At 53.1% G+C, this 12,005-nt stretch overlaps 1 protein-coding gene across 4 annotated transcripts in view; it reads right to left on the bottom strand.

Moving 5' to 3' along the window:
• TNRC6A (trinucleotide repeat containing adaptor 6A) overlaps positions 1 to 4,447 on the bottom strand; it is a 43,144-nt gene extending 38,697 nt beyond the window's left edge. For 2 of the 4 annotated variants that reach the window (XM_083872271.1, XM_083872273.1), the window contains exons 1-3: positions 4,307 to 4,447; positions 3,285 to 3,332; positions 1,046 to 1,081 (exon numbers count right to left, since the gene is read on the bottom strand). In XM_083872271.1, the coding sequence (XP_083728397.1) occupies positions 1,046 to 1,081; positions 3,285 to 3,332; positions 4,307 to 4,311 (89 nt within the window). In that variant the 5' untranslated portion in view covers positions 4,312 to 4,447. The remainder of the gene's footprint in view (positions 1 to 1,045; positions 1,082 to 3,284; positions 3,333 to 4,306) is intronic. The other 2 variants (XM_083872272.1, XM_083872274.1) reach the window with 1 other exon arrangement.
• Between the last annotated feature and the right edge of the window lie 7,558 nt (positions 4,448 to 12,005).

Raw genomic sequence — 12,005 nt, 5'->3', positions numbered from 1 at the left:
TACTTTCTTTTTTGCTTTTAAATACCTCAGTCTTTAAATTACCACCCTAAAAGTGAAGTGACAGGACTCTACCTACCATGTCTGCCACTACCAATCACCTGGAATCCACTCAGCTTTCCCATTCCCCTAATACACAAGCTGCCTCATCAGAATGATGCTACCAACTACAAGGACTACAAATGGACCACAATTCTGGAATATTTGTGTTAGTTCTGCCCTTGAGTTCCATCCAAGATGTTCACTGCTACGTAAGCAGACAAAAGACAGATCTCTTTCCCAGAAGTTTATCATCCAGCTACACTAGACTCCAGCAGCAGCCATAAACAATCCCTATCTTCCTGTAACAAATGAGGAGCCCAGGAAGGCAGATTAAACTGCTCAAGCCCAGCATCAGCTCCAGGCTGCTGCAGTGTCCCTGCTGCAGAGGCAGCACTGCCTGCACAGGGGCTGCTGTGGCACTCAACCACCACAGGGACCTCATGGGGACCACCTGCAACCCTGTACAGCCTCAAAAAGTGTCTGTGCAGGAGAAAGGGATGTGTCATTTTACCCAAGTATCTGTAAAGGTCTTGAAAGCATGGACAGAATGTTTTCTCTGCAATAAACTCCTCCCATTACACAGCAGATATCTCTCTGTAGAAAGTTTATCAGGAAAAAGACACACCCCCAGAAACCAAACAGAAAATCAAATGCTTACACATCAACAGAAACAACTACATTTCTCCCTGGTTTTATCTGTCTCTATCACTGGGCCAGTTCTATGTTTTCCCTGCAGCAGATAAGAAAAATATCACAGAAATATTGTGGTTATTGTTCCGTGAAAGCGTAAAAATCAACTGTACAGTAGCAACTTTACAGAATACATGGATGAAATCTAGAGGTGAGAAATTTGCTCTCCCAAAGCTTGGCCAGTCTGCAACCAAGGTGGGCAGAATCACAGGTGGATGGAAGCAATGGAGACTCTTCCCTATGGTTTGCATGCTTGTGAAGCAACAGTCAAACCCCTGGGTTTGCGAAAATGATTGTCAACACGTCAGATATTTACCTTCTCTCAGTTCCACATAAATGAGGCAGGAAAGCCCTGTTTACCAAACAGAATTGAAAAGTTATTGCTTAAATCAGAAGAACTAAATGGTGACTTTTAGCAGTCCTGATTTTAACCAAATTTTAACTCTTAGATTTCCCCAGTTAACAGCAAACAGCTCTTGTTGTGGCTGATGAGGTGACATTTCATTTGTAACATGATGTCACAGTAGAGTGTGCAATGGATTTCTCTGAATCACTTTCATGCACTAAGCTTATTTCTGAGACCAGGAGTATTTGCACAGCACCAGGCATGTATGAATTTTAGAGAGAACACAGGGCCAAATGAGGATTCTTTTCCAAAAGGCCACACAAGCCAAATGCTAATCCTGAGTGTAAAACAGGAATCACTCCAACTGGATAAGCAAGCTGCGCTGAAAGCTGTAATACTTATCCTATCACAAACCCACAGTCTAGGCCAATATTCCCAGTAAGATTAAAAAGTGTATTTGCTACCCATTAATTTATAAGCATAAACTCCAGAAGTGACTTTAGAACACACACAAAGCAAAGCCAACATCCCGTGGAGTTCACAGTCTACATCCACACTGTGAAATCTGAGATTAACATAAACTCCAGCACAGGTCTGTGTACCTTCCCAGGAAAGGATATTTAGTCTTTTACAGTTGGACTGGGTAATTTAATAAGACTGTAAATAATGACATTGGAGGAAGAACGAAGGCTATCTGCTGAGGTCTACCCCAGTAAAACAATTAATCAGGTCTATCCAGTGCAGGCATGCCACGGTTTATCAGCTGTGCGCTCACACAGCGAGAGCTCCCTGGCTAAACATAAACCAGCTGGGGCATTAATGTGAACTTCAAACCAGTTCTGAATCTTTTAAATGAGTAAAACATACTCCTCTGAGTCAGAGAAGCATGGGGACCTGTTCCATGGCAGAATTTACTCTCCAAGCACCGAATTTTGGAAGTTCTGTAGTTTTCTTTCACTTCTCACTCTCGGCACTGCCTGCCAGCACGACAAGATCTCTGCTAAGGTCATAAAAATGGGAAGATCTCCTGACTTAGTCTGGCCCCAAGTACTGCTCTGAACTTAGCACTCTGTCACTCTGAATAACAGTTCTGAAATCACCTCTGGCACTGTGAATGCAATTGAGCCCCTGAACACTGATGGGTTAACAGCAATGTGCCAAAGGTACCTTAAAGGTTCTCATGTACCCCAATTATTCCCTGTATTTCAACAACAACATGGAAAAAAATCATTCAAGCTTAAGTGTATTACCAAAAAACAAAAAAAGAAAGGAAGAAACGCACTGAGAGCAGCGGGAAGGAAATCAGTTTTCACAACCATAGCTCAGCCTGGAAGCTGGAGACTGCTGGGGCACAGGAAAGAAGGAAAAAGGCAGGCCACCAAACCTGAGATTCTATCAGCTGTACCCAAACTTTGGGCACATTTCAAACGGCCCCAGTGGAAACACCTTTAACAGATCACTAGCAAAAGGCCTTGAAAGGTCTAACTGAAAACCCAAAAAGGAAGTAGGACTGAAGTCGAAAACCAAGAATGCAACCAATAGAGCAGATACCTGTGAGAAAGTCACCTGACCAAAAACAAATGGTGCAGAAGAAACTACTTAAATACAAAAGTGATACATGTTATGGCACAGAATTCTTAGTTCAACATGACTCGGAACTCTCGAGTTAAGGAGTTAACTCCCGAGCGCATTCTGTTAAGTTCTCATTCTAAAATCTACACATAAACAGGAAATTCACCAGCTAACTCCTCATGGCAAAAGAGGCAGAGCCAGTAGTAACATGGCAACACAGAGTTTATTCAAGATCTTGCCACAACTGTCTTGCCTCCAAACAATGTTTGGCTGAAGTGTATAAGAAAACCCCAAACCCTACATTAATTTTTCAGTTATTGTTAGGTACTACAACTTAGTGCAGAAAAGTTATTTTTCTCTTCAAAAACCTCCCCTATTAAAGAAACTGTATTAAACATCTGAAGTTGTTGCACACACACACAAAAAAAACAGCTAAAAAGGTGTTTAAACTACGGAATTAACTAAGCTTGCAGACCTTTCTCCATGCAATAGAGAACGTTTTCAAATTCAGAGGGTTTTTTTTTTTATCCTTACAATTAACAAGAGATTAAAGCTTGTGATAAAGCCCACAACTATTCCCAGCCCTAGGCCACCTTTCCATCTGAACTGTGGGAGGGAATTTAAATGAGTCTCTTACCTGCTTAGTTTTCTTTCGACTTCTTTGGTAGCTTTAGCTTCCAATTCTCTGGAACAGAAAGTGGTATTGGTTTCCATGTCAACAGCAATGCAGCACGAAAATAAAACCGGTGCGGGTCAGGATGCACAGGGATCTCCAGGTGGGGTCGGCCAGGAGGAGAGCGGGGATGGCCCGGGGGGTGTCCCCAGGGGCGGCGGGGGCAGCGGGATCCGCCAGCCCGGGGAATCATCGCTGTCCCCGGCCCTGCCGCCTCTGCCCCCGGCCCTGCGCCCCGCACCCATCCCCGTGTGCCCTCCCTGCACTCCACCGTCTCAAGGACTTTGGGGAAAACAATTCTGCTGCATCACTTCAGCCCGCGGACGCGGTTCGAGAACAGCAGCGGGGCTCTCGGAGCCGCACCGGGACCCTCCGTGCCGCACCGGGACCCTCCGTGCCGCACCGGGGCTCTCCGTGCCGCACCGGGGCTCTCCGTGCCGCACCGGGGCCCTCCGTGCCGCACCGGGGCTCTCCGTGCCGCACCGGGACCCTCCGTGCCGCACCGGGACCCTCCGTGCCGCACCGGGGCCCTCCGTGCCGCACCGGGGCTCTCCGTGCCGCACCGGGACCCTCCGTGCCGCACCGGGGCTCTCCGTGCCGCACCGGGGCCCTCCGTGCCGCACCGGGGCTCTCCGTGCCGCACCGGGGCCCTCCGTGCCGCACCGGGGCTCTCCGTGCCGCACCGGGGCCCTCCGTGCCGCACCGGGGCCCTCCGTGCCGCACCGGGACCCTCCGTGCCGCACCGGGGCCCTCCGTGCCGCACCGGCGGCCGCGGGCACTGCCGGCCCCTCAGGAGCGAACTCCGGGCTGCGGAGGGCACGGATCGGCCCGGCCCGGGGAGAACGGGACGCATCGCTCCGTGAGGGGGCCGCGGCACTCCCGGGCGGGGAGCCCGATCCCCTCGGCTGCGGCTCCGCGGGGCTTCCCCCGCCGCCCGGCCCATCCCCGCCCGGCCCGGCCCGGCCCGGCGCCGCCCGCCCCGGTACCTCATGTATGTAAAGTGCTCGGAGTCCGTCCCGGAGGCTGCGGCGCGGGCCCGGCGCGGCCGGCGGCTCTAGGCGGGCTGAGCCCGGCGCTGCGGAGCGGGAGGGCCCGGCAGCTGCAGCCGCAGCTCCGCCGCCATTTCCTGCCGCCGCCGCCGCCCGCCCCGCGCGCAGGAAGCGAACCCGCCCCGGCCGCGCTTCCGGGGCGCCCCACGGGGGGAGCGGGGCCGGAGCGGGGCCGGCAATGGGGGGAGCGGGGCCGGAACGGGGCCGGGAACGGGGGGAGCGGGGCCGGAACGGGGCCGGGAACGGGGGGAGGCAATGGGGGGAACGGGGCCGGAACGGGGCGGCAATGGGGGGAGGCAATGGGGGGAGCGGGGCCGGAACGGGGCCGGCAATGGGGGGAGCGGGGCCGGCAATGGGGCAGGGAACGGGGGGAGCGGGGCCGGGAAGGGGCAGGGAGCGGGACCGGCACGGGAGGAGCAGGGCCTGCAGTAGGACCCAGCACGGGGGAAACGAGGCAGGGACGGGGAGCGGGGCCCCGAGGCCGGGCCCTGCGGGGCTGAGAGCACGGGAGCCTCAGGCCGGGGTCCCGCAGTCACAGAACCGTCAGTTCGGCTCTGCCGGGGGGATTTGGGCTGGAGATGAGGGAAAGGCTCTTCCCCCAGAGGGTGCCCAGGCTCCCCAGGGAACGGCCACAGCTCCAGGGGTGCCCGGGGTGGGGTTGTTGGGTGTTCTCTGCACAGCCGGGAGCTGGACCGGATCGTCCATGGGGGCCCCTTCCCGCTCCGCAGAGTCTGTTATTTTATGGTCAAGGTTGGAAGAGACCTTTAAGATCATCCAGTCCAACCTTCCACCAGCGCTGCCGCTGTAACCCTTAAATACCAAAACTACATCACCTAGTGCCAGATCACACACCTCTCAAACACTCCCAGGGATGGGGACTCCACCACCTCCCTGGGTAGTCCCTTCCAAAGCCTGACCGCTTGAAAAGTGAAGAAAAAAATTCTAATATCTAATCTGAACCTCCCGTGTCTCAGTTGAAGGCCATGTCCTCTTGTCCTCCCTCTGCAGCAGGGCAGAGGAGGTGACCCCACCTCACTACACCCTCCTGGCTGGGCAGTTGTGAGGAGCAATGAGGTCCCACACACAGATGTGGTTTTTAGTTATCCCAGTCACACACAGGAATTCCAGGCACCTCAAATACAGCAAAGGAAGAGTGAGCAGTACAAGCCACGCTCTGTCACTGGACTAGCCTTAAGTAACAATATCCCAGAAATTAAAAAAAAATCAAATCAGTCAAAGGACTGAACTGGATAGTGGACTAGAATTGAGAGCACTAATGTCAGGATCAAGGGAAGTGGACAAGAATTCCCAGTACGTGGTTCTGCATCTGCCAAGCACTCCCAACCAAGGTTCTGTTGGCACAGGGAAGTTCTTGCTCTCTCCTTGCCTCCAGCTGCACATTGGCCCCAGCATTGTCCAGCCCAGTTTCAGCTGGCCTTTACCATTCTTAGCAATGCTGGTGAGGAAAGGAATGGTGTTTGATTCCTCTGTGGGACAAACAGATGCCCTGGGCACATGAGCCGTTGTCCCTGGAAATCTGCTGCAGCATCCACTGTCTTTCTGCCAGCATGAATGAAGTACAGTGTTTTTCAGCTGAGGAAGATCCCACAGTATTAGAGGCAAGGTTTATGACAATGCACAGTAGCTGGTGAGTGTATTTGTGTCCTCAGAGGCTCAGTAATGCAGAGTGCATCGCAGTGAGCTGAACAGGCACAGCCCTAAAGTGACAGTTTGAAATCAGTTTCTCAGTGTCTTGTAATAACTTGTAAGTTAATTTGGTCTTGTTTATTTTTCTTCATACGAAAAAGTTTGGACTGTCATGTAATTGTGTGTAACTGAAAGCCATTATTTCCTGAAGTGTGACTCAGCTCTCTCTCACTGTTCCATTCACAGCAGCCCTGTTTCATGTCTCTTTGGAGGCACTACACGTGGTGTAGGAGGGCTGCTGTTAAGTCTGTCCTCAGTTGGGAAGGCTGATGAATTCATTATGTGCTCCTGTTATGTCAGTTTGTTAACTCTATTGTGCCACTGTCAATAAAATTCATAGTCAAGGTCTGCAGCTTTCTTTATTATTTTAGATTGTTCTCTAATGTTATTTATGCACGTGCTCCTAGCAACTCTGCTGCAGCAGTGGATTTCCTTCTGCATGTAAGTGCTGCAGCTGCTATACAGCATCAGCAAAGCCTCTCAGCCTCATGATCTTACCTCTCACTCTCACAAGTGACACTGCTCAGCTGAGTTCTGACACGTATGAAACTGGTCAATTCCTGGGAAATGCAGGAATCCTCAAATAGGAAAAATGTTTTCTTCTGAGAGGAACCAGCAGATTGAGCTTCACCCATGCAAAAGCCCATCATCCAAAGCAGTGGTACTGGGTGCTGGCTGGAAGCAGCACTCAGATGTGAACCACTCCTGGTTTTAGCCTTAATATGTGCTGAGTGTAGAGTTATTTGGGAACTGAGGTTCTGGAGGACTGTCTCTTCTGCTTACTACAGTTCTTTTTTTTTTGTTCTTTGATTCCCTTGGTGCTCTCTGAAGCTTGCACCTTTGGACTTCTTTGCTAAGGCCCCAGATTCTGATTCTGCCAGCAAAGAGACAGCAAAACACCTCTGTGCTTAAAATTATGTTCGTAACTACCCAACTTGCAAGCTGCTTTCTCCTTGAAGGGTAGATAAATCCTTAACCCCCACCTGTCAAATGTCAGTGCTTCTCCTCCTCATGGGATCCCTGTCCCCAGGGATCTCCTGGATGGGAAGGAGCACTCTGGGCAGGGCAAGGAGGAACCAGCTCATACTGCTCCCTCCTCACCCTGGCACTGCTGTCCTTCCCTGATGTGGGTTTGAATAGCTCTGCAGCACTCTGGTCACACATGGCATTAGAAATTACAAATAATGGAAGCAGCTCTTCAAGGGCAAACAAGCAGCCCGCATTCAGGCAGCTGGCAGGGATGGACCCATGCAGTTACACTTTCACCACTGGGCAAACATGCCCTCCTGGGCAGTGATCCCCAAATACCCTCTCCCAGCAACAGCAGCCACCACCTGCACCCTGCCAGCCTGGCACACACACACGTCCTCCCATCGTCACATCCCCATTCACTTTTTAATTAGGATTTTCATATCAGCAGAGCAAGAGAATAAACTGCAGGAGGCAGAGAAAACAGTTAAAGAGGAGCTGGCGCCATTTCAGCGTTCCCATCCCCTCCGCCCTTTCCCTTCAGCTGCAGTTTGCTCTCAAGGCAAAGGAAGCCAACATGTTAGAAAATACTTTCAGCTTCACGTCTGGGGAAAACAGAGCTGGGGCTGTCTGGGGAGAAGCTGGGGCCTGGGGACGTGGAGAATTTGCTGTCAATAACTTGCAGCCGCTTGCTCCGTTCAGAATCGTTACACTGAGCGGAGCCGCTGTCACCGGCAAAACAGATTGTTTGCAAAATTGCTCTTGACTTAAATAATCTAAATGAGCTGATTTGACAGACAAGAGAAAACAGTCTCCTCATCAATGTGGTGGCTCTGTGTTCCTCTGCAAGGAGGCTCCTTTCTTTTTCATTGTAGACGCTTTATTTAAGGGTTTAAAAATAGCACAGGAGACGGTAAGAGGCAGCAATATAAAGGTACTGAACAGGCAGCACTTACTGATAAAACAATCCCTGCCCCAGAGCCTGTCAGTGCAGTCAGCTGGGCTGTGTGTTAGACAGCAACGCTGGGGGCTCTGAGGATCTTTAATTAGGAGAAAAACCCACAAATTATATAACTGGAAGTTGGTAGCAGAAAATGTTGGGCTTGCCTTCCAATCAGCCCCGAAAGCAGCTGGAAACAGACCTGGAAAGCAGCGAACACCAGCCCGTGCTGAGGCCGGGGGTTACACAGTCATTTTCGTTTCTGGGGCTGCAGCAGCAGCGAACAGCCATGGGATCTATGCCGGGGAGAACATTCCCTGCCTTTCCTCCGGGCCCCAGCGCCTTGGCAGCGCTCTCAGAGCAGGGCAGAGCGGGCACTTGGGCTTATTAAATGAGGATTTAATCCTACCCTTTACATCAGCAAAAAAAAAAATAATATCAAAGATAAAGGATTTTCCTGTGTTTTAAAGCCAGTCCAACTCGCATTCCCTGATCTGCGTTTGGGAAGGCTGCCAACTGCAAAATGGAATCCCTGAGCCTGGATTTCGCTCTGCATCCAGCCAATTACGGCAGCCTCGTGTCCCTGTGCTTGGAAGTGGTGCAGTACGAGAGACTGACAAGATCCAATCTTTATTTATTTACCCGGGCTGCATTGCACTTCCAAAGGAAATCACAGTGGTGGGATTTACTGCAGCCCTCCCCAGGGGCCATGCTCCTCATTGCTCTGGTGTCAGTGAATGTGGCCCAGTCCAAATCTCTCGTGGGGGACCCCCAGCTCCAAAGGTTCCCCTTGAGATGCTGCCACAGCAGTGGGTCCAGCCACCCTGGGCATCACCTGCCCTGTGGGCGGCTGAGCCAATTTGCCCACATGAATCTGCTGGCTCTGCACACGCTGGACTCCCTTCCACAGCCACAGCTCTTTCTAGCTTGTTTCTAGGTTTTTGCTAACCAGAAATGCAATTTCAAAAAGTAGTGGGGCGTTTTTTGGAGAGCCCACAGAGCTACAAACCACCAGCAAGAAGATACAGATGATGCGTGCAGGGAAAAGTTCTTCCCCTCCTATTTCTGCTCTCCAGCCTCAGTTATTTGCAGTGGCTTCATGCAAACAGCGATGTTCACAGAGGAAACAGCTTCCCCTGCCTTCAGCCCGGCTGGACCAACGGCAGAGGACAAATCCAGCCCTCCAGGATTAACCTCGACTGGTGAATTGGTGAGAGAGACATGAGCCGCTTCTCCAGTGAAAATTCCAGAGCCCCTGGAGGGGCCCGGGAGCACCTGGAGCCGGGAGGGGCCGGTTCGGCGGGGCTGGGGCAGGGACTGCAGCCGGGCAGCCCTCACCTGCCCCGGGGCTGCACACCCTGTGCTCCTGTGCCCTGTCCTACATCGTGTCCGACAGCACTGAGCCCTTCCTGATCAATGCTCATCGATCACCTCGCTCACACCTGCCCTTTTCCAGCACAGCACCAGATTAACAGGTTTCCCCCATTTCCTTTGCACTTCTCACTGAAATGGCACAAACGATTCCTGCTCTGCCGCAGACCAGTTCTTTCTGTGCCAGCAACATGCTCCGGTTTAGGCTTCAGAGAGCGATTTGTCTGCTGAGTTTCCTAATTATGGAGAATAAAACGGGGCCAGGACACACTTTATTGAGCAGCACCACAGACCACAGCAAGAACTCTGGCACTTTTTACCTCCTGGGACTGTCTCAAGGTGGGGAAGTGTCCTCATACAAAGTCATGTCAGTGATGCCAGGGTGGCTCTTCTGGCTGCTGTTGTGCCTGAGCACAGCTGGCACCTGCCATGCTCTTTCTGTGGGAGCTGAACTCCCGTGCTCCTGATCCTCCCAGTGGTCCCAGCACTCCCTGTGCTCCCAGTTCTCCCAGTGACCCCAGCTGCAGGCACTGCAGTGCTGAGGTGGTTCCATCTCACCATACTGGTGCAGTGAATCCCTTAGGAGAGTGTCTGAGGTTTAACACCATGAAAGGTCTTTCCAGTGAGGCCCTCGAGACCAGCTCTTTGTGCCCCCTCCAGCTGCAGCCCTGCTTGGCACAGCCAGGCTCTGAGTGATGTGGCCCAAGGCTGAAGTTGGAGTTCCAGTCCAACAGCAGCAGGGTAGGACAAACTGCTGGATAAACTCCCCTCAGCTGCTGCCCCAGGACTGGCTGCCCAGCCCCTGCTGCCTTCCCAGAGGTCTGTTTCAGAGGACAGGTTCTCCTGGAGACATTTTTTTTCTGGGCAAGGCTGACACACAGCTGTTGCTTCTGCCCTTAACAAAGTATTCAGTGTTCTCCTGTTATCCTCTCACTTCCCTCCTGCCTCACTCTGTGCTCTGAGGGATGCCCTGGGGAGCACCAGGAGCTCAGCAATGACACTTCACAGCTCCTTTTTGTATCCCCCCCCCCCCGGCTGCCTCCCTGTGCCCTGGGGAGGGTGCCTGGAAACTGGAGTCCCCACAAACCCTCAATAATACACCTGCACATACTTTTGTACCTGGCTTTGCACGCTTGAGCAGACGTGTAACATCATCCATTCTTTGAAGCCTTGAACTCCCTGGAAGTAAGGCTGGATAATTAATGGATTGCACTGCCCAGCAAGCTGGCTCTGCCCTGCCTGTGGCAGAGCTGGCAGTCACAGAGGAGAACAGGCAGTGAGCTCGGCCACGATCTCAGCTTTGGGCTTCGAGTTCACCCCAAGCACTTTTTTCCTCTGCTGGGGGCTGCAATCTTAACGACTATCTCAGTTCAGGAGATCTGGCTGCCCCTAAGCCTGCAGGACAGGGCTGTGCTGAAAATGGCACATCTGACCGTGCAAGGAAATGTCAGCTGTGCCTGGGGAGGGGGAGAGGAGGGAAACGCCTGCCCCCGCTTGCTGCTGCCCGCCCGATGTGTGGCCGCTGGCACAGCCCCGTCCCGCCGCCCTCTGCCAGGCGATGTGCTCACACCAGCTCGGCTGGGGAAAGGAGGAGAGCGGGGAAACACAGTGTTCTCACCCTGATTGAATCCCACGGATTTCTAAGCAGCTACTGCACCGATAAAACAAAGGCTGCTTTGAAATGGATGCCTGGCCTGGCCGGCTGCCAGCGCCAGGCGGGAGACAAAGGCTGCGAGTACAAATGCAGCGCTGGAAGTGGCGAGCCAAGGATGCTCTGCGGCAGGGAGAGCGCGTCGTCATGGAGACAAACCGGGGAGGAAAGGACCCGCACTGGGATGGACTGGGAGCCACCGGAGCCACGGGAACCGTGGCAGCCGTGGAGCTGAGAGACAGAGGCGCCGCAGGGGCCAGTGCCCTGAGCCCTGCAGAGAGGCTGGACCAGGGGATGGCTCTGTGCCACCCCAGCCCCGGGACCTGGCCTGACAAGGGGCAGGAATGGCATCTGTCAAGCAGACAGTGAAAATGAGAGGGATCCATGGAGGAATTCTCTTCCACCCCTCATTTCATTGATGCAGAAGTGTCTAGGGGGGAAAATATTGCTTTACTGAGTTCATGCAGGGGGCACAAACCCCTGAGCCAGCCTGGGCAATGGCACAGACAGAGCAAACCGTTCCATACATCCCAGAGATGTCGGATCACCTGCAGCAGGATGTATCAGTCACTGTGCAGAATTATGTCATGAAAGGCTGGCAGTGACAAACACTATTCGTGTGCCTGATAGTGGTGCAGGGTCATTTATCATTTAGAGGGCAGGAACTGCTCCTGGGTCCTGTCTCAATGTCTGGAGAGTCGGCCTGGATGGCTCTGGTGTCCTGCCAGGATGCACCAGCCAAGCAGGGCCCACCTGGGGTCCCCACTGTGGGCTGGAACACCACCCTGCCCTCACCTTCTGCCTGCCCATGGCCCACACCAGGCAGGAGCTAATGCCAGGGTAGTCTGACGTGATGTGGGGCACGCCAGGGCCACCCTGAGCTCACACACAGCTCCGTGACAGCAGCCACCACCAGAGCACCTTTGACAGCAGTGTCTGAGGTCACCACACCCTGTGCAGACCCCTGGGGAGGACCCTCTACCTCTGGTACCTTGGAA

This window comes from Zosterops lateralis (genome assembly GCF_965231275.1).
Source record: "Zosterops lateralis genome assembly, chromosome: 15".
Lineage (NCBI taxonomy): Eukaryota > Metazoa > Chordata > Aves > Passeriformes > Zosteropidae > Zosterops > Zosterops lateralis.
This window is presented reverse-complemented; position numbering and strand designations above follow the sequence as displayed.